The 26,214-nt window shown below is 45.9% G+C and overlaps 1 protein-coding gene across 1 annotated transcript in view; it reads right to left on the bottom strand.

Annotated features, from left to right (window-relative positions):
• T265_06947 (hypothetical protein) overlaps positions 1 to 26,214 on the bottom strand; it is a gene marked incomplete at both ends in the record, with an annotated part of 80,968 nt that overhangs the window by 47,962 nt on the left and 6,792 nt on the right. Inside the window, 12 exons of the mRNA XM_009172350.1 lie at positions 111 to 640; positions 3,126 to 3,182; positions 4,632 to 4,862; positions 5,352 to 5,678; positions 6,895 to 7,129; positions 8,465 to 8,570; positions 11,482 to 11,589; positions 12,936 to 13,506; positions 14,265 to 14,628; positions 24,743 to 24,803; positions 24,840 to 24,965; positions 25,006 to 25,093. Coding sequence (XP_009170614.1) covers positions 111 to 640; positions 3,126 to 3,182; positions 4,632 to 4,862; positions 5,352 to 5,678; positions 6,895 to 7,129; positions 8,465 to 8,570; positions 11,482 to 11,589; positions 12,936 to 13,506; positions 14,265 to 14,628; positions 24,743 to 24,803; positions 24,840 to 24,965; positions 25,006 to 25,093 — 2,804 coding nt within the window. The remainder of the gene's footprint in view (positions 1 to 110; positions 641 to 3,125; positions 3,183 to 4,631; positions 4,863 to 5,351; positions 5,679 to 6,894; positions 7,130 to 8,464; positions 8,571 to 11,481; positions 11,590 to 12,935; positions 13,507 to 14,264; positions 14,629 to 24,742; positions 24,804 to 24,839; positions 24,966 to 25,005; positions 25,094 to 26,214) is intronic.

Raw genomic sequence — 26,214 nt, 5'->3', positions numbered from 1 at the left:
TGATCCCTACTGGGTTTGTTACCCACCAATCGAATTTAAATCTCCACTCGTCTAGAACACACTGGAAGCTTAGGAAAGGAAACGCAATACACACACAAGCGGTTACTTACTACTGAATTTTCCGGAAGAGACAGCTGATTCGGTGTCCACCAATTTCCACAAGGCGCGAGAGGGGAATGGCTTACCAAGGCAGAGGAAACTGGAGTGGTATGTTGTTTAAACTGGTACCGGTACTGATAAGCAACCAAGAGCTGTAGTATATTGTATTCCACCTTTGGCCGGACAGTCGCTTGTAGCTGATCAGTCGGGTGGTAACCGTTGAAGAAAGTGATGTTCAACAGTTGACTCGCTTCGGAGCAGGACTGGAATGCTGCAGTCCCATCCTTCCGTGGTATGGACAAGATACGATGGGTGACGGTGACTGGGCTATGGCCAAGAACTGTGGTGACCGGTTGGACTAGATGTTCCAATTGAAATAAACAAGTCGACAGTGCGGTGATTCCTCGTCGACTTCGATCCGACAGGAAGAGAGTAGATGAGTCCAAAGAGGCATTCAACAACCCGTATGACAGGAGACTATCGATTGCGGCCAGATGATCGGGACAGAGCTGAATGGCCGAAAGGTTGTAGTCCACATGTGCTGTTTTTTCGTAACGGGTAAGAAAGGCATAAAAACGTATATCCGGCGATTTCAGGGGAATTATTAGAAAACAGTGCTACTGAGAACCGAGGCTATCAGGGTTTATCCTTACTTCTCGCTTGAGCAAACCACAACTAGCAACGGGACTTGGGACTAATTGATTTCAAAATGAGATATAGTGACTTGCAAACAGGACGCAGGTATTTGGCTAGTGATCACTAAGTGAACCTCGTCTAGGATTCATATTGTATGCTGAAAAGTCCACAACTCTTGAGGAGCTGTTTCACTGTCTCATTAAAAGCACTGACATCTCCCATACCATCCAAGAATTCCGATTTCAACTGCAAGCAAATCTAGAATATGAACACTATCTTCGAGCAGAACACCAGTATCACGAGCACACACGAATACAAATGCTCACTTTTTACACGTATTTATCAAGTTTCCAATACTAGATTGAGTGACCCCTCGAATTTGCACTATGGTTTGGCTCAGCTTTGCAGGCGACATAAGAATTATTGAACGAAATGAACTTGAGAAAGAACAAGGATTAGGCTATGAGCTTTGGATTGAAGGTACCCAGTTCGGTTCATCCACACTGGCTTTCCTTGGCTAGGTCAGTTCCATGTGTCAGAAGTTAGAGCTTCATCCACAAACGGCTTGTGCGAAAGCTGAGTCAGACGGAAACCAGAGCCAAACACTTGTTTGCCTGTTCGATCAATTAAACTAACTTACAATTCGATTACGGATATCGGAACCTAGAGATATATTTCATTACCATCAGCCTACTAGTACACAGATGAAAAGCCTCGGCAAACGCGGGGACCAATGTTTTGTTTGATTTCCAAAAAAGTTGTCTTGGTAAACGGCTTAAACAACCTAATGAACCCTAGTCCAGATGGCTCAGTGGTTAGAGTGTCAAATTACTGACCGACAAGTCCGTGGTTCAAACCCCATCTCTGCCTCTAGACTTCTTCTGTCTAGGCTTGGGGAACCTGGCAGTATCCCAGCCCTCATGCTTCCTTTGGGTGGCATGGCAGTTAGGCATTGAAAGGGTTTTACAGCTGAATGTCTGTCTCTACTATCAGTTCAAATGAAATACAAGGTGAAATACAAGATGAGGTGGCATGGAGTTAGGCATTGAAAGGGTTTTACAGCTGAATGTCTGTCTCTACTATCAGTTCAAATGAAATACAAGGTGAAATACAAGATGAAATACAAGGTGGATTACTTTTTCGCGTATGATCACACCTAGTTTAAATCCTACCTGTACATAATCATCAGCCACGAGCAATTCTTTCGATTTCTTCAAGAGCAAGAGGTAAGCTACGCATATTATATGCAAAGACGCGTTAGCAGCAAAGTTAAACGGAGCGAGAGCTATACATGGAACACAGTATCGTGTTACTGACAGCAGCCGGATTCATTGCTTCAACAGCTTTTGCGCAGGGTCAGTCAGTGAATCACGATGGGTTGGGCATTCCTGATAGAAGCTTCGGGTTTCAGCCAAACAAATGAATAGGAAACTACCTGTTTTTAGGTTACTGTCTTCCGAGGGTCCCACACACTTGGAGAGGCTGGATGAGAGTTATGCTGCTGTTCCAGGAATGTACTCCGGTTTATTGTGCCTACCTACATGCCTTTGTAGAACAACTGACACATTACACAGCTGGACTCCAAAAAATGTTGCTTCTATCATATCCGCGAAATGCTTAGGAAAACCTTCGCACAGGCCACATATGTGAGCCATCAAACAGCACTGATCAAGCTACTGTAGTTTATAAATCTCTCAGCTGTGACACCCTTCCGGCGCCTAGCTGCCATGCTACCCGAAGGAAGCACGAGGGCTGGGATACTGCCAGGTTGCCCAAGCCTAAACAGGGGAAGTCGAGAGGCAGAACTTGGGTTCGAACAACGGACCTCCCGGTCAGTAAAGTCGCACTCTAACCACTTGAGCCATCTCGCCCCCACTGTAGTTCATACTCTGTTATTGAAATATTAACTGGGATCTCTTTGACGGCAGGTGTATCACAGGTTGAAAAAGCGACTCCATAAACTCAACTTATCATCAACAGGCAGAACTTATGAAGCTCTTCAAGTGGACTAATTTACACACATCTGTTAGGTCACTTGTAATCGGGGAATTTAGATAGTCCGATTGACCAGTTTGCAGAGTTGTAATGAGCGGGGGGACGTTGAATGGCAGATAAAACAGGACAGCAGGCTCACTTGGGGCAACCATTTCCATTTCAGACCCCCGAAAAATTGCACGTACATACACAATAACAGCCCCCGCATGGTGCCCCTCTGTGATGTCTATCCGGTTTGATCCCTATCTATACACACATATTTGGTCCTAGATTTGTCAGGATTCGTGTGATAAAGAAATTAGCAAAATTTCCGTAAACGTCTCCCATCCATAAGACATCTCAGCATAAAATTAGAAGTTCGCGGAACAATACGGACACGATGGTAAAGGGCTTACTGGTTTCGGGTACAGTAACTCGGAAGAACGAAGTGCTGAACAAATTCCGAAAAAAATCTGAAAGTAAGACGACAAGGAAAGAAAAAAATGTACGTCGTCAACAACAATGAAAACGGATCCATTGTCATAAGCAATTCATTTGAGAGCATAGACCACACAGCAGGAACGGTATCAATAAGTGCTTACTCGTTAATTCAAGTCCTACAGCAGAAGGAGCTGAGAGGACTAAACAGCACACAGAATGCAGATGAACTCGAGGGAGTGAAGTGGTTAAAGCACGAACTTACTGGCCGAAAGATCCATGGTTCCAACCTGACTTCTGCATCTCGAATGCTCCGCAAAAAAATAATACTAATTGCACAGCTTTAACATCCTTTTGGTGCCCAGCTGCCATGCCAACCGAAGGAAGCACCGGGGCTGAGATACTGGCAAGTTGCCTAAGCCTAGATAGGAGCAGTCGAGATACTGAGACTGGGAGTGGTTAAACACGAACTTACTGGCCGAAAGATCCATGGTTCCAACCTGACTTCTGCATCTCGAATGCTCCGCAAAAAAATAATACTAATTGCACAGCTTTAACATCCTTTTGGTGCCCAGCTGCCATGCCAACCGAAGGAAGCACCGGGGCTGAGATACTGGCAAGTTGCCTAAGCCTAGATAGGAGCAGTCGAGATACTGAGACTGGGTTCGAACCGCGGATCTTCTGATTCATAGGCTGGCGCCTTAATCACCACCCCTGTCTAAACTTGGGTAATCTGGAAGTATTCCAGCTCTCGTGCCTCCCTTGAGTTGCATGGCAGTTGTAAACCTAAAGAGTACTACAGCTGAACGATGTAAGTCGGTTGGTCGACCACCGACGCGCATATTGAGGTTTGTTGCCTAACCGTCTAATGAAATGGAGATCGGAACCTTGTACTAAATTAAGTTCCTTGGGAAATAAACGTTAGTCTAATAAACAGTTTAATTCATCGTTCGCTCATTTTATCGTACGCACCCACTCACTTCGTGTCATCATGTTGTACTTTTCCGTTTGGGACCGCGCCTGACGGTATAAGGTAACATGTGGCCACCTCCAATGTATTGCACAAAAGACGTGTTATATTAATTTACTGCTCATAGGCGAGGTTGCTAGTGAGACTGACTCCAGACACTAAATTTCTCTTCGCTGATCACGTGAAGGGTCATATGAAGTGCTGCTTCGCAAGTTAGCCTCGCTTGAAAAAGAGCTCCCGATCGAAGTGCACTTTGAGGGGCCAATTAAAGCCGTCACTTCTAAGGACAGGTGTTACTCCGAATTATCTCGGTTACAGTTTGCTTTACCCTGGTAGGTTTTATCATCGGAACATATTGAAAAATCAAACATTTATATGTGTGCTAACTTCCCTCTCCTCGACATCAGTCGAGTTTAGCTAGACTCAGACGTTCAGTCTTTAGAGGTCTGGGTTCGTTTTCGATTCAGGTTCATCANGGAAAGAGAAAATGGGAGCAAGGAAATCTGTGACTCACTTTTGATTTTCGCGAAAAAATTCCCACCTGTTTCCGTTACAGCTGAGGACTGGTCATCCGCCTTGCGTACAAAGTCGGCCGATGACTGGGGACTTGGAACACCCGACCCTGCTGAGCGATCGCTGTGAACGGGATGCATCGGAGTTGTACCAGTAGACTGGACTGGAGGTGAGGCGGTTGTTGTGGTGTCTATCGCTGGTACTCGGTCCACTGGAGCACCGTTCAGACCACCTACGTAAGATTAGAAAAAGCCGCTTAAGGTAGACCGACCAATTCGACTAATACACTCATCTGCATTACAGTTTGGGACTCACCTGGAACTCAGATGAGTTTATGACGAAAAGTCGGGAACTGAGCCTACCTGATAAGACCCAAGGAGGACGAAACCCGTTGTGAGCTATCAAAAAGTTATCAGCAACTCTATGAGTAGTGTACTACGTCTAGACCGAACTTCTAAGGCTTCTTCCCAGTTGCAAAAAGACAGTAGACCTTCAGGAAATCCCACCTGGATTCCCTTGAGTGCATATCTTAAACCAGCGTGGAGCTAACACTAAGTAATAGTGTTACATATTAGAGTCCGACAAAAGGTCAAAACTAGTTTGTTAAAGAGGCAGAAAACAAACTAACAGAGAGGTTACAATTAAGATCACTAGGCTCAAATGGGAACAGTGCGCTAACTACAAAAAGTAATAATTATATCAGCATCAATAATAGCCTTACTGTTGCCGACTCTGCATTTCTCCGAATGATCCAGTTTGCAAACCGCCCGGTCTTTTTCAAAATCTGCGTGACCACCGTGGAGCTCCCCGGACAATTTCAAATCTTTAGGACTGTCCATTTGAGGTTTCGTACGCAGCTGTGCGGCTCGATTGGGTAGACCTTGTTGCGGCCCATGGCCGGTATCTTCACCGAGATGGGTGTCATCTGTAACGCGTTGAGAAGGTGGAGGCAAGTCTGTTGGACCAGTTTGTCGCAAAGGGTCAACCTGAGGATTTTTCATCGATTCTGGTAGGTTCAGAACCGCCGGGAGTTCAACCGCATCAGTACCTGGAAAGGGTTGAAAAGACCGGTAAAAATGAATATGAAGATTTAAAGGCATAGCTAAAAAACAGGATGGAATTCTGATTGATGGACCTATGAGTCCAAACAGACATAAAAACCAGTAAAAGTGCTGTTCAAAGACCTGCAAAAAAATAGGCAAGAACAAGACCAATGATTGACTGACAATCCAGTAAATGACACCACACGTCAAATTCAGCATCGTTTGCGAGCAGACGCTTCCAGGCGTAGAAGTGAGGGGTAAACACCTCTTGCCCAAAAGGAGAGAGGATCTAAAGGGGAACACACTACCTTAGAAGTCAAAACCATGAATTTCACAATGCGATATGGGCCACAAGCCTCCTACGTTTACGAAGAGATTATGCATTGAATTTAGTAAAATCTCTTCATAAGAGACAGTCGGCACTTATGGGAAATTCGTAAATCTCTTGTTGAAATCTACCGAGCCGAATAACAGGCATGATTCCGGGTCTTGCAGACTGAAACACTCTCACTAAAGGACAATGCCTCCACGTGGATAACCTTGGCGCAGTAGTGGTTGCCGTGGCCAGCAGCGGCTGATGTAGAGTATGCCGGCTAGGTATAAAAGCGTCTTTTATGCTCTTCTGGTGGACACATCTGATACACGCAGGTGTTCGCGAAACGGTGATTTATGTCTCTTTTGCTATGTGGTACACAACGTTGTTCGATCAGTGTTTCAAAAAAGAGATGGTGCTGAAAAGGTTAAGTGGATAAAAAAACTAGCGAATCAGGGTTTATACAACTCCCTCTAAGTAAAAGTACACGAGCTGGAGAAAGTCCTAAGTGATCCGGAAGCATAGAAAACATATAAACCTAAACAATAATATTTTCTCAGATTGCTAACGCAGTCCAATCATGTAGCCCACAAAGCAATTAAAGGTTCTGAAAGTTTTCACAATCGCAGACAGGCTGGATGTTTTCAGTAAATATAACTCTAGCACGCAGTTACGTAGATACAGACCAATAATTCAACATCATCCATGGATGTTTACACTCAGGTTCGTTTGCCCGACTGCAAATAACAACGAAACTCAGCCTACAAACGGCCATCTATCGACCCTAGTTCGTCTATTTACGGGTCACGGGACATCAGTCCGGCTCTTCGAGCTCTTACAGCTAGACAGCGATAAATGGTCGGATCGAGCAGTAATTTTAACTTTACCGGGAACCCAAAATCGCTCACCTTGATGAGACCGGGATAAGCCCGCGTCACCATATGGGACATTCGCCGGGTCGACGGCTGGAACGGAATCGAACAGCGTGCTAGATGGAACACCACCGGTGGGAAGTTGATGATTGACTTGATGCATCGAGAGTTCATCGTCATCGTCATCCAAATCGTCAGATACCAGGCCAAAGAGACGAATCATGGAGATGGGACAGTAGTGTTCCGAGCCGTAGTGTTCCAGCATCTCAAACTAGTATAATATGACAAAGAAGAGAATATGGAATCAGTGAGGTAAATGTAAGTTCAAGAAGAGAAAAACCGGTTTAATTAACTTCAAATATTGCAACCCCACAGACAGTACTTAGTTAGTGGATAGAACCGGTAGGGAGATGAAATTATCATCATATTCATTTAAAGAACGTCACAGTAATATCTGGGAAAAGCCCGGTTACTATCCACCACCGCTAACTTATCGCTGAAACCGTAGAAACCAGATGCGCAATTAAATGCAAGTAACCTGTCATCCAATTTTGGCATAATTACGCAATGACCTGTATGTTGAATCAACGATGACCTCGTAATTTCCTGAAGACAAACATCCATATCTCCGGTCAGTTCCTTCATATCACCCGGAAGGAAAATTGAACAGTATGTACTGAGTGATCTGGAAGTCAAATCATGACCTTCAGGAAGGCTGTCTTTACCACTACCTCGTTTAAATGGCAAACCTCTGGTCTTTCAATTGCACTTTAGGCTGACAGCACTAAAATGACCAGGACATCCAGGTGATACCGATCAACAAGTAGGATTGACCCCCAGCCATCGTTCAGTCCCCCTATTCAAGTAGGTTGTCATCTAGCTCTGTGGACTCGAATCGCATGCATAGGTGTAAATACAGTTAGACAACAGAATGGATTCTTTGAGGCTTTAATTGGATGAGTGATAAACGGGTCACTCCTAAAGACATGGCAGAATTTACCACATAAGGTGCCGATCCGCCGCACAAGGGGGAAAAAACTTCCCCTATGAGAGAACAATCGTAGAAGATTTGAGAGCTGCGAAAAGGCTGACAGAACAATTTCACCGCTCAACTGAGATCAGACGCAAAAGGAGTGCTCTAGGCCACATTCACGTCATGATAACTTGGCGACTTTGTGGGGCATGGGCTTCGCATCCGCATGGGCCAGCTCGTTAGTAGTTGAGACTCAGTTCTCAGCTAAAGCGACCGATGAAGGTCAGCACCGTTTCGGCAATTACTTTGAGAAGGCCGAGCTCAATCGGCTAGAGGTATTACTGTTATCTGCGGTAGTCAAAGCGAGGAATACACGGGTCCCATATCAATCAATCGGACAAGGATGAATTGGTGAGGTTACTGATTCTTATTAGACGCACAAAAAGCCACCCACACTATCACGAATAATAGACAAAACACGACACAAATAAAAGAAAGTATGTACGGCAGTGAAGAATCAGTGTCAACACTGATGTTGCTGACTTTGATCTTCAACTCAGGCACTTAGAGAGAGAGAGAATGGTCAGTCAAATGATGAGGCTAAATGGGCGGAAAGTCAATTCGTAGCTTTACCTTGACATATTTGATCAGCTTGTCACTGGAAACGTCAAACGTCTGCAAACCTTTGACATCCTGTGCCGTGAATACACCAATCGTGTCCAAGGTCTTAGCTGGATATCTGTGGGGAGAAAATTGCAAACACTGTTCAGTTGCAAGCGCACAGTTGTGATGAATACTACCGGGTTTCGCCAAACCTGGAAACCAACAGTTGAAGAGTTAGGAGCACGTACTTGACGCAGTCGCAAAGGAGTAGTCTCGCATTCTTCCCCCTCAAAATGGAACGATTCAAGACACAAAATGGTTTGGCATTGGGATACGCCCGAGGAATCCCTCGGTACCGAAGGGGGAACCGTTTTCGATTCCCTAGAGAGTTTCGACTTACTCCTCAAAAGGAGGTATCGTAACGGTAACGCCCAAAGCTGTTTTAACTGCTCACAGTTGCACTGAAGGTAATACAACGCAACGATAAAAATGCACGGGAACTCAATATTTCTCAAGGTTCCCATGATATTTGTTTTCATTATTACATACGAACACATTCGTGTATGGTGGACCGTATTCAAGTTGGGCTGGAGGAAGAGAAAACACTAGTTCTTGCCAAATTAGATGACGGAAGCTGTTGCTCGGCTCCGCGTCGTGGATATGTAAGAATATTGAATATCTAGCCCATTCACTTTAGACGAAGTACAACTCTCTATCCACGAGAAACTTGTTGGGAAGCAGCCGGATACAATCCCACTAATTAGCGTCAAAAACACTTCTTAGAGTTCACCTTTCCATGAGAAAACAATCGGGAACCTACGGAGAAGGTGCTTCCCGAGAAAGGAAAATTGTACTTATAAATCACAGGAGGTTTACAGGAAACACAGAGACTAAAACGCCAGCACCTAATGAGAACGGTCAGAATCCGAATCGGATCCCAGATGTTATAGTTAAGATACAGGAAATACAGCATTAAGACATCCCCTGACTCCCTCTTAAGAGTGGTGTAGCTGCCAAACCTTGTGCAGGCTTCAGTTGACTTGGGCTCAACGGATTCCACAATTCGCACTGAGCTTCAAGCCGGCACTGACGATAGATGTTGGTTTGCTGTCAGTGACTTCAGCTCTACCAAGTCTATCCAAACTGACAGAAGCGTCTTAGTTACGAACAAACACACGTATCAACAGAGCGGAAATTTGGTTTCGTTCAAGAACATATGGATAGTCAATTTGGCAGACTTGCACCTGACAAAAGCAGCTTAAGAGGTCGACATTCTGTTGGTATTCAATGGAGTGGCAATGAAGAGCGTTACGTTCGGTTCTGTGAGAAAAACATATCGTCCGAGCTCGACGCCTACAGCTGGCACAGTTTTCATCGGAATGTCACGGGACATCCTTTGTTTTCTAATCAATCGCAAACAAGGAAGAAAAGATATAGCACGACTGGGCAATTGCCCGGATCAGCGAATAAGTAACCGATATTTCTCCCAACGGTACAAGACTGTAAAATCTTAATGGGACACACTTGGACTCGAGCCACATCTCAATGTGCGTTCCGATTTCATTTTTAGGCATTTAAAGTACCGAGTAGTTCACTAAACTTGAGAAGGGATCCACGTGCATGCCTTTCTGGACACAGTTTGAGGATCCCGCCATTCAGCAAAAGATGGCTTAACAGCACCATGAGTAACTTGCATGGTCTGTCAACTTACAGAACATCTCATATGATTGCTGAATCACGAGTGATCGCGATCCCAACGACCATGTTTGGGTATAATTTGTGCACATAAATCTATGATTTGCGGAATCTGAGATGATCAAATGAAATCGAGATGTGGATAGTTAGCAAATTTTGTAGTTTTGCAGCATCATGCTAATGGGATCAAGGGACATAATACCTCAAAATCCGCAACAGTCGCTTCGCAGATAGAAATGTTGTGGTGGGAAACAAAGCGTACCAAGACCAATAGACCAAGAGACGCCCAACATGTCGGACGAGAAAATACTATTGAATTGTTAGCTGATGGAAAGAGCTCGCGCCCTCAGTCCTTTAGGTTAACGCTTCAGTTTTAAGTGTTTTGATTTTGAGGTACGGTGTGGACTCCTTAATTTCTTGAGCTTAATCTTCGACTTCTCTAGTACATATCACTTTTTCAAATGCTAATTCCCATGAAAGAGTAAAAAAAATCGTTCAGCTGTAACACCCTTTCGGTGCCTAGTTGCCCTGCCACCAGATTGAAGCACGAGGGTTGGGATACTACCAGATTGCCCAAGCCTAGAAACAGGGAAAGTCGAGAGGCAGAACTCGGGTTCGAACCATGGACCTTCCGGTCAGTAAATTCGCGCTCTAACCACTTGGTCCATCTCGCCCCCAAGAATTCCCATCAAGTTTACCGTGTAGGAAATAGCGCTGCATCTTGGAAGAAACCAAATCAGCTGTGAGTCGAGTCGACTCAGGCATGTTGGGGGATTATTCGACCTTAGCACTATAAAGCTCAAGAGAGATCGCCACGCGGGTATTGAGCTATTCAGGGAATAGGGATAAACATAGCAAACCATAGGTGATGCGGAACACAGAGAAATACGCAAGACGCTCATTTCGGTTATTCAGCTACAACGTGTGTACCGAAGTACACTGTTTCCGGCTACTACAGGTTCGTTCACCGAGACTTCGGAGAGCAAGGGGATGGCAACCACGGGTCGGAAATGATGGTCCAAACAGTTCATTGACGTAAAATTGTTCTGTTTGTCTGATATGGTAGGGGACGAGAGAACTACGCAGTGAAGGCAATAGCTTTTAAACAGGATCGACACCGTCTGTGTGATATAGTTATATCTGTCAGTGTCATTTGCAGTGATTGGCCTCAGAGGAGTGACCCCTCTTTATGGATTTCTCTCGTGGAGGGCTAATGCTATCCGTCGTAAAGGCACCTTGATAAGGAAATGAGATACACATCCCTTGAAAACACGGCACACGTTTGAAGATAAGAAGCCTAGAACTTATGTGTAATGGGTAATTGCGCAAAATGAAAACTGTCAAATACTTACCGATCACTGACCAGAACTCGGAAACTCTTGACGCGCGAGGAGAACAATTCATAGTTGGCCATTTCAATCACACGCAGCTGAACTGGTTCACAGACTTCGATGACAAACCTACGGAGGGAAGAGAAGTCATAGGATACTGTCAATCCATAAACCAAATGAAATCGCAATTGCTTCAAAAGATAGCGTCTCTAACATGTACTTCCCATTAAAAAAGAGGACGACTCCGGCAACTTTAAAATTCGACACAATTTATGGGCTCAGGATAGCTCGGTGGTTAAGGCGCGAACTTACTGACCGGGAGATCCTTGGTGCGAACCCAACCCCGGCATCTCGATCGCTCCTGGCTATGCTTGGGCGACCTGGCAGTACTTTAGCTCTCGTACTTCTTTCGGACGTCGTGGCAGCTAGGAACCAAAAAGGCGTTACAAATGACCGATCTAAGGCCTTTCGGTAATTAGCAACTATGCATGTGTGCCGTGGACGTGTCAGGCCGCCCTATGCCAGATATAAGCAATCTAAAAGCCAGGCGGTGATTTCGATACATGTAAATTCCAGGTCAGCAGCCCTAAAACATGAAGTGGTTAGAGAACCATCGTTTTGACACACACTATGCGGTCATCCAAAGCTGTGCCATGGATAGTTAGAGTACTCATGAGGTTCATATATATTTTTAAGCGATCACTGATCATTATACCATCGACAATAGTAATTACAGCGGTTTAATTGTCAAAAACCGGGGAGAACGCCTGATTATAGGAACTGAAAGGAAAACAATGAAAAGGCCTTACATCCCTAGAGAAAACTACTAAGAACAAGATGCGTAACATACAGGCAGTGTTGTATCAAGATGCCTACAAATCGTTCAGCTTTACCACCCTCCTACGGCAGCGAAGCATCCGTGTTGAACACTGATGCCATGCTGTCGATGATGAGGATGATGACGGTGATGACCACCCTCCTGGTGCCCAGCTATCATGCCATCAGGAGGAAAGAAGACGGCTGAGATACTTCAGGTTGTCCAAGCAGAGACGGGCGCGATCGGGACGCAGAAATTGGGTTCGAACGATAATCCTTTCGGTCAGAAAGTTCGAACCTTGCCTACTGAGCTATCTATAGCTCCAGGATGCCTACAGCTTCGATCAGCAACGAAATAAATAGACTTCTCAACGTCTTGACAAGCCTCACCAAACGAGAACCTAGCGTCCAAATACGAACAAGCCGTAGCTGGGCAGTTGGACTAATTAATAACTGCGCCGTGCCTTCAAGAACTGGTTACATCAGGTGACTTTGAAGTGGTAGTAACCAAATCAGGTCTGGTCGCCTCGACAAAGAACGAAGGAACATTACAAAACGCGGAAAAACACCAAGTTGCACAATCAAACCTAGACCCTAGAACACTGCGAACTTGTATTAAAGTCAATTATAGAATTCATTCGATCCTAGGTGAACCTTACCATTTCTCTGCGCTACATGGGACATTCATGTACTCATCGTTATTCCCGTTGAGGATAGACTCCGCATTTTTGATAGCTTTACTGGAATCAAGGAGCTTCGCACCGCAAGAAACTGCTGCGACGTTCCTCCTGAGTGTGACGGGTATCGCTGACCGCAAATCGGTTGACTTCGGTTCTGATGGGGCGTCATTAGAAACGGACGGTTTGACACCGTCGACACTATTGGATCGTGCTGACTCAGCTCGGTCGGTTTCTGGATCGGAGAACGAGACACGACCCTGTCCAGAAGGCATGTGAACACCATCCCCATCATGCACGTTAAAGGAGGAGTCCTGTTCCGTGGGTGATTTCTCCGCTAAGTCGTCTGGAGCCAAACTTCCCACGTGTTCATTTTCTACTGACGTTTGGCTTTCACCACGTGCCAGATTATTTCCACGAGTGGCCTGTGGCTTCGATCTCCGTTCGCCGGTAGATTCGGACGAAGAGTGCACACCATGATGTGGCTTGTCGCCCTTCCCTTGCCTGGACTGTGAGATAGTCGACTGACTGGTACGACTGGGTTTGTCCGTTCCTATGAAGTATGGATACACGAAAACTGATGAAAATCTAAAATAGAAGCCGATGATGTCAATCATTGCTATGATGTTCATCTGTAACATTTCTCCGACGCGTAGCTGCAACACAGAGACACGAAGGTAACCAGAACAGCCAAGCCTGATGAGGAGTAATCAAATAACAGCGGGACGTTCAAGGGCTCGAACAGTAAACCCTGAACTGTCTTGAGCTCTTGCATCTAGACAATTGAGTCTTTATGTTGCATTGCAAAAAGTCTTTGGCGAATACTGTACCTACAAAAGCTAATTTATCGGTCACATGATCGACGACCTTAGCCTTGTGAACACATCTACTTAATCAAGCAGGTCACTGTGCTTCATTTTCATCCATCTTTTTTCACTAACATGGTAGGGATTTGAGAAACTACTCATACCATACACTCCAAAACGCTGTCATTCTGCTTCAGAGAAGAATTTCCTCCACTGGTATAAAACATATCCGTTGTGCCGAGCACGTCAGTCAGTTTAGAAACCAGAACGTGCTTCCCCAAGCGCGGTTGCAAATCGAGACATTCTGAGAAGCTAAAGTTGTCCCTTCTGGATGAGGATGTTTCCTTGTAATGCCACGCATCGCGGAACGCATCATCGATCAAATTTATTGAAGCCTTGTTTGGACGTATCAAAGGTTACGCAGGACCCACAGACCAGCAAAACTATTTGTGCGTTATTGCGCGGACTTCATTTAAAACAACACCCCAAGTATGAATCAACTCACCTTTGTTTGTTTTTTGTTCCGTTCCACCGCCGTTAGAAGCTGCAGCTCCACTGCCTTCGGAAAGCATAGCGTGAAACTCATTGAAAGTTGGAAGTTGATGCTGCTCTATTCCTCCGGTGGCAGCATCATCTAGTGGTGGGAGATCAAAATCGACACGATTCATATCAAAAACTGGCGCATCAGAAGCGGCCTTGTGAAGTTCTTGTCTCTGGGTGGCGGCTCCCGTGTCAACCTTGGAAGGCGCAGACCGGTCCGAAGATATAGTGGTTGTGGTCAATCTGGCGCTTTTTATTTCCTGTTGTGCAGCTGTTGGCGTTGCCTCCAAAGGATTTGTCTGTTGACAGTCGTGTACAGTATCATCCGTCTTGGTCGAAGTTGAAAGAACGATAGGGAACAGATGGCTTGTAATGACATTATTGGACGAAAGAATGAATGTGGATTAAAAGCAGACTTTTTCTTTGACACGGCATGTTACACCTACGAGTCATCTTCCGAAACTAAACAGATATCGTTGTTACTGTCTACTGCGTCGTGGCAAAATTCGAAGGCAGGGTGAGCATTAACTAAGTCCCAAGTCTGGATATGACTCTGAGCAATCTTGGTGACGAATAAACCCGTTTGTTTTTACAAAACCATAATGTCGATAGATGTCAAATGTGTCAAATGCTGAGAACACACAATGCAACAGAATAACAAATCGGCAAGTCTACCACCAAGGAAACAAAACGAGGAGGTCTGGAAACACCACAAACGACAGATTCAGCTGGGTTCCAGGTAAGCCTCTCGGAAAACCAAATTTGTTTGAGGAGGTCTGGAACCCCACAAACGACAGATTCCGCTGGGTTCCAGGTAAGCCTCTCGGAAAACCAAATTTGTTTGAGTGTATTACGCTAAAAGTAAGGGGCATTCCGTTGAGTGGTGGATTGTGAGCGTAGCGAACCAACCGTAGCTGAAAAATTGATCACAGGAAATATTTGAAACCACTGAAGCAGAACGTGAAATCCTGACTATTCCATTGCTCAGACGGGACAACTCCAATGCTTGTGATGAGTTTCATTCAAAAAAAAGTGTGTTGAATTTAGAGCTGATCACAGACCATCCGGTCACCCCAACCTCGTATGCGGACTCCGAAAGTAAGAAAGTACAGTTCCGTTTTTTTCAGGTGTCTAAACAGTGAACAAATAGTGAGCAGCTGTGTAATAATTTTTCCGGCTCACTGTATGTGACATGAATCGTGGGAATAATCGAAAACAGTGGTAAAATGAACAATGTTTGATTGACTATCGCAAGTCACGTGAGCATCATGGTTGCCACCGCAACACAGGAAAACACAGCAACCTGAAGACAATTCTTTTATTTCGAAATTTATGCATGATGTGCACAGAAAGAACCATTGGTGGTTCATAAACAGGAAAAACTTGTCCGAAAAACCTCTGAGTGTTGAAGCTGAGAGCCGAAACGAAGGAAGCTAAATAATAATCCTCCAGACTAACCGCGCGAGTTCGGTGGCGAGTAGGAATGGAACAACGTTGAAGGACCGATTAAAACTCAGCATCAGAAGTAAAGATATCATCTTAGTTTAATCACTCAGTTACAAATCGAAAAACAAGAATACGATGGCTTGATTCTCTCGGCTAAGCACTCAGAAATGGGATTCTACTTGGCGAATTCACAGCCAATTCACCCATCACTTTGCTTGTTTAATTTGACCCATTTTAACGTAAAGTTTACCACAACCAGCGATGGTTATGCGACTTCTTTCTGTTACCTTACCCCATGAATACAAAATTTCGGTAACTGTCCGTAAAAGACGGGAGTGCATACTTCAAAAACACTGTGGGAAACTACCAAGATGGTAGCACTAACCAGGTGGCTTGAAAGCCTTTTACACTGTACTAGAATTAAGCTATATCTATATGCATTGGCAGCATCGATCCCCCTATGTTTGGGCTCAAAGTTGACAAGCATGGCGGATTCGATTCCCCTGAGTCGTTTGGATATCTATGAACGTATATCGGTCTGCATTTAATCGCAAGGACAATATACTCCGTTCTAACCAGAACTTCAACAGAATTACTAGTTGGTCCCTTTAGCACTTTGGGCCGCCCATATCAACGACCAAGAATCTCAGTGTGACGAGCCTCTTGTCTGATGTTGCTCCAAGTCAACTAACGAAAATTCCCACTTCCCACTAAAATTCATCCTCTCACGAGTCGAATCGTTTGGCTGCAACGCCCTTCCGGTGCCTAGCTGCCATGCTAGCCGAAGGAAACACGAAGGCTGGAATACTGCCAGGTTTCCCAAGCCTGGACAGGGGAAGTCGAGAGGCAAAGGTCGGTTTCGAATCACGGACCTTCCGGTTAGTAAATCCGAACCACCTGACCCGTCTTGCACCTTCATCCTCTCACAGCCACCAGTGATGTGCGCAGTCACAAAAAAACCTTCAGCTGTAGCATCTTTTCGGTGTCTAACTGCCATGCCACCAGAAGGAAGCACGAGGGGTGGGATACTGCCAGGCTGCCCAAGCCTGGACAGGGGAAGTCGAGAGGCAAAGGTCGGGTTCGAATCACGGACCTTCCGGTTAGTAAATCCGCACTTTAACCATTAAGCTATCTCGCCCCGATGTGCGCAGATCGGTTGCGTGAAAGTTATCGGTTGAACTGGTTTCATCTGGCCGACAAAACGTCCCGCACAAATCTGCCGAACGCGACATCCAGGCAAGCTCAGAATGTGTGGCTAATCTGCACCTCCATTCCTTAGCAGCAGTTTGCGATTGTGGCGGCCCACCAGTAGATCAAATCACAACCATGCTTATCTCAGTTCACTGCTCACTCTCCTCGAGAGCCATGGTTAAACGAAACCGTCCAAGCCGGATCTGCCTGACAAGTTCAATCGTCATGATATCACTATCCGTCCCACCTCGACCGGTTGTGTAACCTCGGCGAGTTTTGCTCACACATTGAGACAACATCACCCATTTTAACGCCCGTATCCAGATCTTCCAAGTGACAGGTCAATCCGCCGGCACACTGGCGACGCGTCGGCCCAAAGTAAAAGCGAAAGTGCCCGTCTGTGTCGATTATATGTATGTTGTGTCAATGACTTCATAAGGCCAGCCAATCATCCCAGAAATTTAAAACAATCCGACCTCCAATCAGATATGGCAGATAAGTAACAGTACGTAATACTGGCATATTGCTGTTAATGGTGATGGTGGTGATGATTCAATATGGCACACCGTCGAAACTAACCATCCCCAACTGACAATTTTCGGAACCTGGTAGTGTGCTATTTCCGCATCCGTCCGTCCAGATGTCTTTGCCATAAGTATGGCTGATACGATCACATTGAATCAATTTGTACTAGTTCAAGGGGTTGACTGATCAAACAACCGGATGAATTCTGGGAAATTGTTGTGACAGGTAGCAGCTTACGTAAGCAGCATATTGACCCTGGTACCTAAGTGCATGAATTCACTGTGGACAACGGAGGGGTGATGCACTCATGCTTGAGAATACACCTCATTAAGATACTCCGAATGTCGAACTTTGCTCAATGATATAGTTCACATGGCCGAAGAAGACACGGGTTAGACTATACCATTAGCCAGTTAGTACACTATTGCTTGTCCTTATGACCAAGCAGGGAATATTATCCTGTTTTTGTCAAGGAGTCTGTTGTTGGTCCAATCGACCAGAAGTGTCACCTCAGTAACATTGTGGCGCCATTAGAAACTGCACGCTAGCGATGGAGCCATTTTCAGAACAGTTATTAGACCAACTTAGTCAACAAACTCACGGCAAGACCGAATCAAGCATTTCTGCAAGGTGCGGACTTTGTCGTCTAATGTTTCACGTTATCATTTGTCGTGGTTCTGTCAATCAATCAATTTATAAGCTATAAACCACGCACCACATCCACAATGGTTCCAGCTGCTACAGTTTTGACAACCAGAACGTGGAGCTTGGGGCATACACCCAAGCCTTGGAGGTAATTGCATATTCAGTTAGTTCGGAAATTGTGTAGCTACAAATCAAAGGTGATAGTTTTGATCCATGAGCGCAATTGGGCCATTTCTGTATTGTTGTCAACCAATCGGTCACCTCCACTCTGTACAGGGCTTGACGAAACGAGCTCCGCGAGGTAGTCAATCTTCTGGCATGCGGAGTACATGTCCCACAACCACTGCACGACAAGTACGCGGTTACTACAGCTGACTGTGATGATGATGATGAACCTATGAAGCGAAATTCATCAATCGCGGGAGTTTTTCCTTCCTGGGACCATCTGGCGTACTTCAGCATTCCTAATCCTAGGGTCCACCATACCCGACCAATGCTCTGAAGATAATGACGGTCAAACGCTGAAATTTTTCGTATGCCTCTGTGCGTAGAAGCCTTGTGTCTGGTCCATAAAGCAGTACGAATCGCACCGACTCAGTGTAAATTATGCTATTGACAGGCAAACTGATGTCACATCGGCGCCATAGGTATCGCCCTAGCCTTCTTCAACCTGTCCACCGGCACTCATACAACAACTGAGGCGGAGAAATTTATCTACGACGTCGACTGGCTTGTCTGTAAGCATGAGATTTGGGTTTGATCGCGCCCAGACTTGTAGCAGCAATTTACATTCTGCAGGTGTGAAGCGCATGACAAACCATGAGGCAGAGCCTGTTAGGTTGTTTAAAATGATTTGCATCTTTGAAGGACCTGAACCAAGGAAATTAATACGGTCAGTATACTCAATATCTGTGCTGGAACGTTCCGGGAGTACCTCCACTCCTGAGGTTTCGGAGGCAGACAGAAATTTTAGGCAACATATCAATAACAAAGTCGAAATGGAAAGGTGAAATAGGACAGCCTTGTCTTACACCACTGGACGTGGTGCACTCGGGTGAAAGTTCCGGTATATTCGCCCGCGTCCACAGGAGTTCGCATACAGCGCTCTCATAAGAGACAGATATTCGGAAGCGACACCTTTGGGGGCGACAATCAAAGTTTCTGACGACCAAGATCAAAAGCGGCTTTCCATTAAAAAAACGACCAACCTGGGACGTCCGAAGGACTGCCGCTGTTCGAGAATTTGTCACAATGTAAAAATATGGTTGATGCATCCTCGATCAGGGCGAAACCCAGCTTGATTCTCACGAATCTGTCTTTTCCGATAACTCATCGATTTGCGCAAAATAATGCCAGAGAGCACCTTAGACGCGACGGATACCGGGCTGATGCCACAATGGTTTCGCATGACGTTCTTGCACCCTTTTGGTGAAAATGGAATCGCGATCGAGGAGCTCCACTGGAGTGGCATTCTGTTTGTGCCAGAATCGAAGATGACTGTTTACTGGGATCCAGTCCAGTAAGGCGCATTCAGCCATGTGACTGAGTTCAGCTCCCACAGCGTAGACAACACGAGTCATTGTGTCAGGATCATCTGATACCCAAAGGGTGAAATGTGGAACATCTGAGCCCATCCTAAAGTGCGCGATCGAAGCAGGGTCTTGTATGCGTGTTTCAGAGACAATATACATCGACAGATGGGGAAAGCAAGGTTCCAGCAAGACATGCCGCAACGTGGATCAGAACTTTTGCGGTAAGTGATAACTTTGGCTTATTTTTCTGGGCGAAAGTTTGGACACGGAACAATTGCTGGTGGAGTGGTAGATGGGTGGGGAGGGGTTGTAGGGCAAGGTCAGCAAGTGTAAGCTGCAAGGGCGAGTGATACTTCCCGGTTGCCCAAGCCGAAGGGAGTTTGGTTAAGCCTTGACTTAAAAGTCTGAACCATAATGTAGTGGGAGGATGTAGGGCTTTTTTTGGGGGGACCCTACCCCTAGCCTCTGACTCAAATGCCCGAACCATGAGGCAGCGGTTGTTAGGGTTTCTTTGGGGGCCATTCCCGGAGCCAATGACTCAATAGTCTCACCCAACTGGCTGCAGGGGCACAAGGAGTAAGGCACTACTGTCTCACAACAAGAGCACACAACGAGAGCCTTTTGAACAGCACCAGCCTCTTTGGTTTGAAAAGCATTTCAACCGATTGGATGATGTGCCGGCGGTCACGGTCAGCCGTTGGGCGATCGGAGTGTGGGGTTTTCGGGACCGAGCTTTTCTAACCCATCCTTCCTCGGGAGAAGGCAGCATCGCTACTTCCAAAAACACGGACATGGTGATCACCTGGGGGAAAAGCCTTACTGCCTTCACACTCCTATCGCAGAGGACAGTACGACATTACCTCGTAATACGATTACTCGCTGTTCTTCGTCGGGCTGCTCCCCGTTGACCTTCCTGGCATGATTCAACCTTCATAAACTGAGTTTCAGCCAGTATGACTTGCAGTATTACTGCAGCGCATAAGCCCGACCCTCAAAAGGTAACAACTTTAGGTCGGGTGAGATCAGCTCAAAACGAAAGTTGCAGTTAGGGACACCAGTCGTCTTACTGTCTGAATGTGGGTACTCTGACAGTATCCCAGCCCGCGAGATGGCTCAGGTGGTTAGAGCGCCAACTTACTGACCGGAAGGTCCGTGATTCGAACCTCTGCCTCTCGACTTCCCCTGTCCAGGCTTGGGCAACCTGGCAGTATCCCAGCCCTCGTGCTTTCTTCAGGTAGCATGGCAGTTAGGCACAAGAAGGGTGTTACAACTGGGCGATTTTTTATCCCAGCCCGCGTACAACTATGGACGGCACAACCGGGAATATTTTGATGCCACATCAGCTGTCACGTGGTATTACCAGTCCGGTTGCAACATACAGTACGGCACGATACTGCTAACGCCTCCCTTCTTACGCTCACATACATCCTTTTCGTCCTACTCCATCAGTATTAAGGATGACCACTCTGTTCGTTCAGCTGCAGCTTAAGCGGGTCCGCCTCTGGTAACACCCAAAAACACGCCGAAACTCCGAAGACCAATCCACTTAATGTCTGGACATTAAAGCAAGCAGGAAAACAAGCAGTTCCCGCTAGTACGATAGATTCCTACTGCGTTGGTGTACGTTGTCTGTTAGAAACAAGAATCTAGAAAGCCATTAATGTAATTAGACTAACTGTCCCTCGATTTCACTCCACTTCCGAATGTCCAACTCCGGTAACGAAGGGGTTAAAATAATAAATAATCGTTCAGCTGTAACACCCTTCCGGTGCCTAGCTGTCATGCTACCCGAAAGAAGCACGAAGGGTGGGATACTGCCAAGTTACCCAAGCCTAGATGGGGGGAAGTCGAGAAGCAGAGGTCAAGCCGCTGAAAACAGATACCCAAAGCACTATTAATTACCGGAATTTCTGTCTGCGATACAGCCCAGTCACACTCATCCAAACATTGGAATACTCATGGGACGTTAGACTTGCTGAAAGCCCTGGTCGCAACCACAACCCAACTTGATGCATCTTTCGAAGCCAGGTAAAACCCAATGTCCACATAGACCGTGGAACTTGGTGAATCCGAAAGGCCTAATGGAAAAAATCAGAATTCTAGAAATATAGACAGAGTGCTCCATCTGATTCGTTCGACAAATCACATGAAGCCTACTGGCCAAGAATCACATAAGCTATCTGATATGCGACAAAAAAGACGTCTCGGCCGTTGAACACAACACTTCGAACGATTCAGTCAGCCACCTGTTACTTCCAATCCGAGCTATTGGCCTCTGACAGAACCGTGAATATGGAGCCCCCTTCAACTTCAGGTGTGTGCGAAACTGTATTAGTAGTCATGCGCTATCGCGCTTCTTGTGCCGACAAAATTCCACCTGCTCTGCTCAAGAACGGCAATGAATTCCTTAATCACTGCCTGCCTAACCTATTAACCTCTATCTGGGACAAAGAGACAATTTTGTCACTGATTTTTCTTCATTGATTGTTTGTCATCTTACTGTGGCACGCAAAACCTTGACTTGTGAGTGTCAAGTGGGATTTCGACGGGCTAGAAGCTGCGTTCATCAGACTACACTCAATCCGGTTAGTGACGTCATATGTACAGACGACCCAAAAATCGGTTTTCCTTGACTGTAAAGGTGCGTCCGATTCCGTCAGTCGGTCAGTGCTAACAGACTACGCTTGCTCAAAAGGTGGTGTCCCGGAAGGTTATGAACTTAATCCGGTACTTTTATTCAAATGATTCCGGACGTGTAAATGTATGCGAAGCTCTTTAAAAGCTCTCCTACAAAAAAGGGATGTTCACTTTGATTATTCGTCCAAACTCATCGTTCCTGAAACAACCAGGTGAAAGCTGGACTTTCATAACCCCGGTGTCCGAATCGTTGCTGATGAGAACCTTATCGACCTGTAGTACGTAGACGACATAGCCCTAATCTTTGAGGACGAAAATAATCACGGAGACAAGCACTATTGGATAAAATAACCACCATCATACCAACTTTCGTCATGCACCTTGTATCTTCAAAATGAAAACTCTGACCTCAGACCCCACATGCTTCCGTAGTTGCATTAGCTCTGATAAAAGTCTGTATGATGAAACCAACACACGCACCTCAAAGAACCGAGACTGCGATAAGTTCGTGAACTGTTGGTGCGGTTAGCCTTCCAGGATAGTTTTGGTCATTTCATCCAAAAACACCTGCGCATTCTCTTCGAAGATCAGTACGATAACATCTGCACATTCCAGATCGACAACATTCTCATCAACAGACATTTGGACACCAGGGTTTTGAAGACTTTCCAGCGTTCGTCTCATTACCTCGTCGATCACAAAATTAAATTGGAATGAAGAGTGGATAGCCCTGACGGACACCGCTGTGTACAGAAGACCGGGAGCTATTCGTGTACTCTAACACGCACTGAAGTTAGAGGAAACAAACTTCTGTGGCACTTCTTACTGGGCAAGTGTGTTAAAAAGAACAGATCGGTCAGCAGAAACGAATGGGCATTGGAAATCAATAAATACCGAAATTGTAGGTCGTTTGTATCGTTCTAGCACCTGCGGAGTGTGCAGATCTGGTCAACGCAACTCCGACCAGGCCAGAGTCCCGCTTGTTGCTCTCGAGTCAGTGTTCAATAGCCACCACAAGGCGACGAAGCACAAGTGAAACCAAAGGGCTCGCTATGAGGTTGAGTAACTTGATTCTCTTGTGGTTACCACATCGAGCCCCTTTTTGAAAAAGTGCATTAGCACCCAGTTGTCTCGGACAGCCTCCTTTTCCCAAATGCACGCTAACAGATCAGATAAGCGCTGACTAAGAACTTCAGCCAAATCTCTGAACAATGCAGGTGGGAATCATCCAGACGGTTAAGAGAAGATAATGTTATAAAACTCGGAGGCCGTATTATCACCATCATCATAGACAGCATGACATTAGTGATCAACACTGATGTTTCGCTGCCGTTCATGGTTGTAAGTGAACTGGGATATTGCCAGAGCACCCACGACTAGATGGGAGGACGATTAGGGTCCTCAACCAAAGCCTTTGGCTCAAAAACTTGACTGAAAGGCAGCGGCGTTCGGCTGGGAATGTAAGTATACTACCATTTTTACGAGACAAGTAGCCATTCATGTTGCAACCCTCAACAAGAAGGACCAGGATACTGTGTTCGGCAGACTTCTAGCCTTTGACCAACCTAGTATGAGAGACTATGCGAGTGTCACGCGGACACCATTATAGCCCAATGGGTCGCCGAGGTACGCCAACCGTCACACTGCGGTAGGGGCCGGTCTCTTCAAGATGGTTCTGTCCAGGGCTATGCAAATGAGTGGCACGGGGTGGCTACCAGAATTGTTGTTCGAAGTATTCGGGCCATCAGTCAGGGCATTGCTCTTTGTTGAGTCACACGAGTTTGATCCTTGATGGTTTCACTCCCGGTTGGTTTCCGGGGTCCTGACATAAGGATCAACTGAAATCATCTTCGGGCATTCCCGGCTTCCTGAGCCTCCTCCATTACCTTAGCCCTACGAGTCCATCAAGCTTCACGGTCGACAAGCAACCCCTTTCACTTGACGTCTGACGATTTTTGGGACCAAGTTATTTTCCGACCCGGCCGGAAGACTTTCCTGAAATTCCAGCAGTGCCAATGTCTTTTCTGATATTCAGAAAAGGTCGTTGTTCAAAGAGTTGTTCGTTGGGCCTGGGGGAGGGGGTAACTTGCGAATTTCGTCAGTAAACGAGGAGAAAGCATCAGCCCGCGGTTGGGTGGGTGGGTGGGCGAAATGATGACGAAACTTTGGCAATTGCCAATCCGTGCGAACAGTTCGAGGGCCTTCTGATCACCAATCAGCGAACGCACACGAGTTGCCAATACTTAAGAACAATGCCAACTTGCCCTATTGTTATGATCGTTTACGATAAGCGTGATATTTTTAGCGGGTGATAACCTTCGTGAATATTGGTGCCAACCACAGCACTGAACACAGGGACGACCATTTTGTACTCGTGTAATCGTTATGTACACGATACCCAAATATGACCACATAGTTACGAATCTTCCACTCTTCCACGTACAAGTGCAAAAAACGGAGGACGTACTTCTTTGATACTTTTCGGGACCTTGAAAAACGAATGCGCGTCCCACGATGATCGATCACCACTAAAAATCAAAGCGCCAACTGAATCCAAAACTTACTTCTTGGGTGACGGATGCGAGAATAATTTGTCGTCGGAAATCGTATGATCTCGACCAGTAGATCCCACAGACGTGCTTTTTTCGGGCCCTACACCTCCAGTTAATAGGCCCAACAAAACCCAAACCCTACAGTAGACCGGTGTTAAGCATATTTCACACAGCTTACAGAAGTCTCAGGTGCCAGGCCATGGGATCACATTCGTAGACAATGCCGGGGAGCGTGACCTTCAAAGCCGAGAGTATCGAATCAAATGCTGTAGAGTTTCAAGGCCAGGACTTATCAGGAAGAGACAGAAGTACAAGGCTTGAGAGAAAGAGGAAAAATAGTCCAGATTCGTGCACAGAGCATGCATTTTCCGAAGTATCTTCAAAACCTCCATTTAGTTTTTGGTCATCGATTTTGACGAACTCAAGTCTACTTAACTTACGCGTAGTTTGAACACGGATTCGCCAACTGGTTTTGCGCCTAAGAGCATTGTGCGGCTAATGGACACCGTTTTCACTGTTAACTAGCACACGACGGGGACATGCTGGAAAGGTTTTCAACTCCGGAGCGGGCACTCATTTCTGGCAGTTTGGGCATGGAATTACTTCCATCCGGCGGTGGCCCACGCCACATCTAGTATCCAGTTTAATGTACTTTTAGATACTTTTTAAATGGGTCAACGGTCTGGCAAATTACTGCCACTTGCTGAGAACTTGAAGAGTAGCGCTACACATTTAGGCTTGTGCCTTTCGCTTTAGCGGAAGCTGTTGGATGAAAGGACCAAACCCGACCCGGGGAGCTTGGCGAACCTCTCGACCCCGAGTATCCAACTGCGTATACGTAAACTTTCACCGTCAAGACTCACATATTCTATTCTATTCTATTCTATTCTGTTCTATTCTATTCTATTCTGTTTTCAGCCAGTTGGGAACAGGATGGAACCAAGAAACTGCAGAGCGATGTGCACAGACAACAAACCTACGTGTGTTGTGATGCTTAAGGAGGGAATGATTTGAGTGGGGAAAACCACTCTGAGAACGGCAATTTGGGAATGAGGCCTACCAGGTTTTGGCCCCTTGGCTCTTCTGCATATTCTCATCATGTTTGTTCTCGTAATCATCAGCGGTAGAAATAGTCAAGACTATGGCGTCGGAGGATGAAACGATATTTTCATCTTGATCAAAGAATGGCTATGTGAAACTGAGGAGACCGATCTTCTGAGAAATAACTGAGTGCTGAAGCCTTTAATGTCTGTGTTTTGGCTAGCTGTGGACAGGACTTGGAGTATATAGCCCTCACGGTAGCGCTGGTTTCTCTCCACTATTTAGGGAGGTAGATAACCAGCATCTTCGGCCTGAATTGTGATTCACTAAGAGGAACTTCTGAGGA

This window comes from Opisthorchis viverrini (assembly GCF_000715545.1).
Source record: "Opisthorchis viverrini unplaced genomic scaffold opera_v5_152, whole genome shotgun sequence".
NCBI classification, from domain to species: domain Eukaryota; kingdom Metazoa; phylum Platyhelminthes; class Trematoda; order Opisthorchiida; family Opisthorchiidae; genus Opisthorchis; species Opisthorchis viverrini.
Note: the sequence above shows the minus strand (reverse complement) of the source record. Positions and strands in the feature narration are given on the sequence as shown.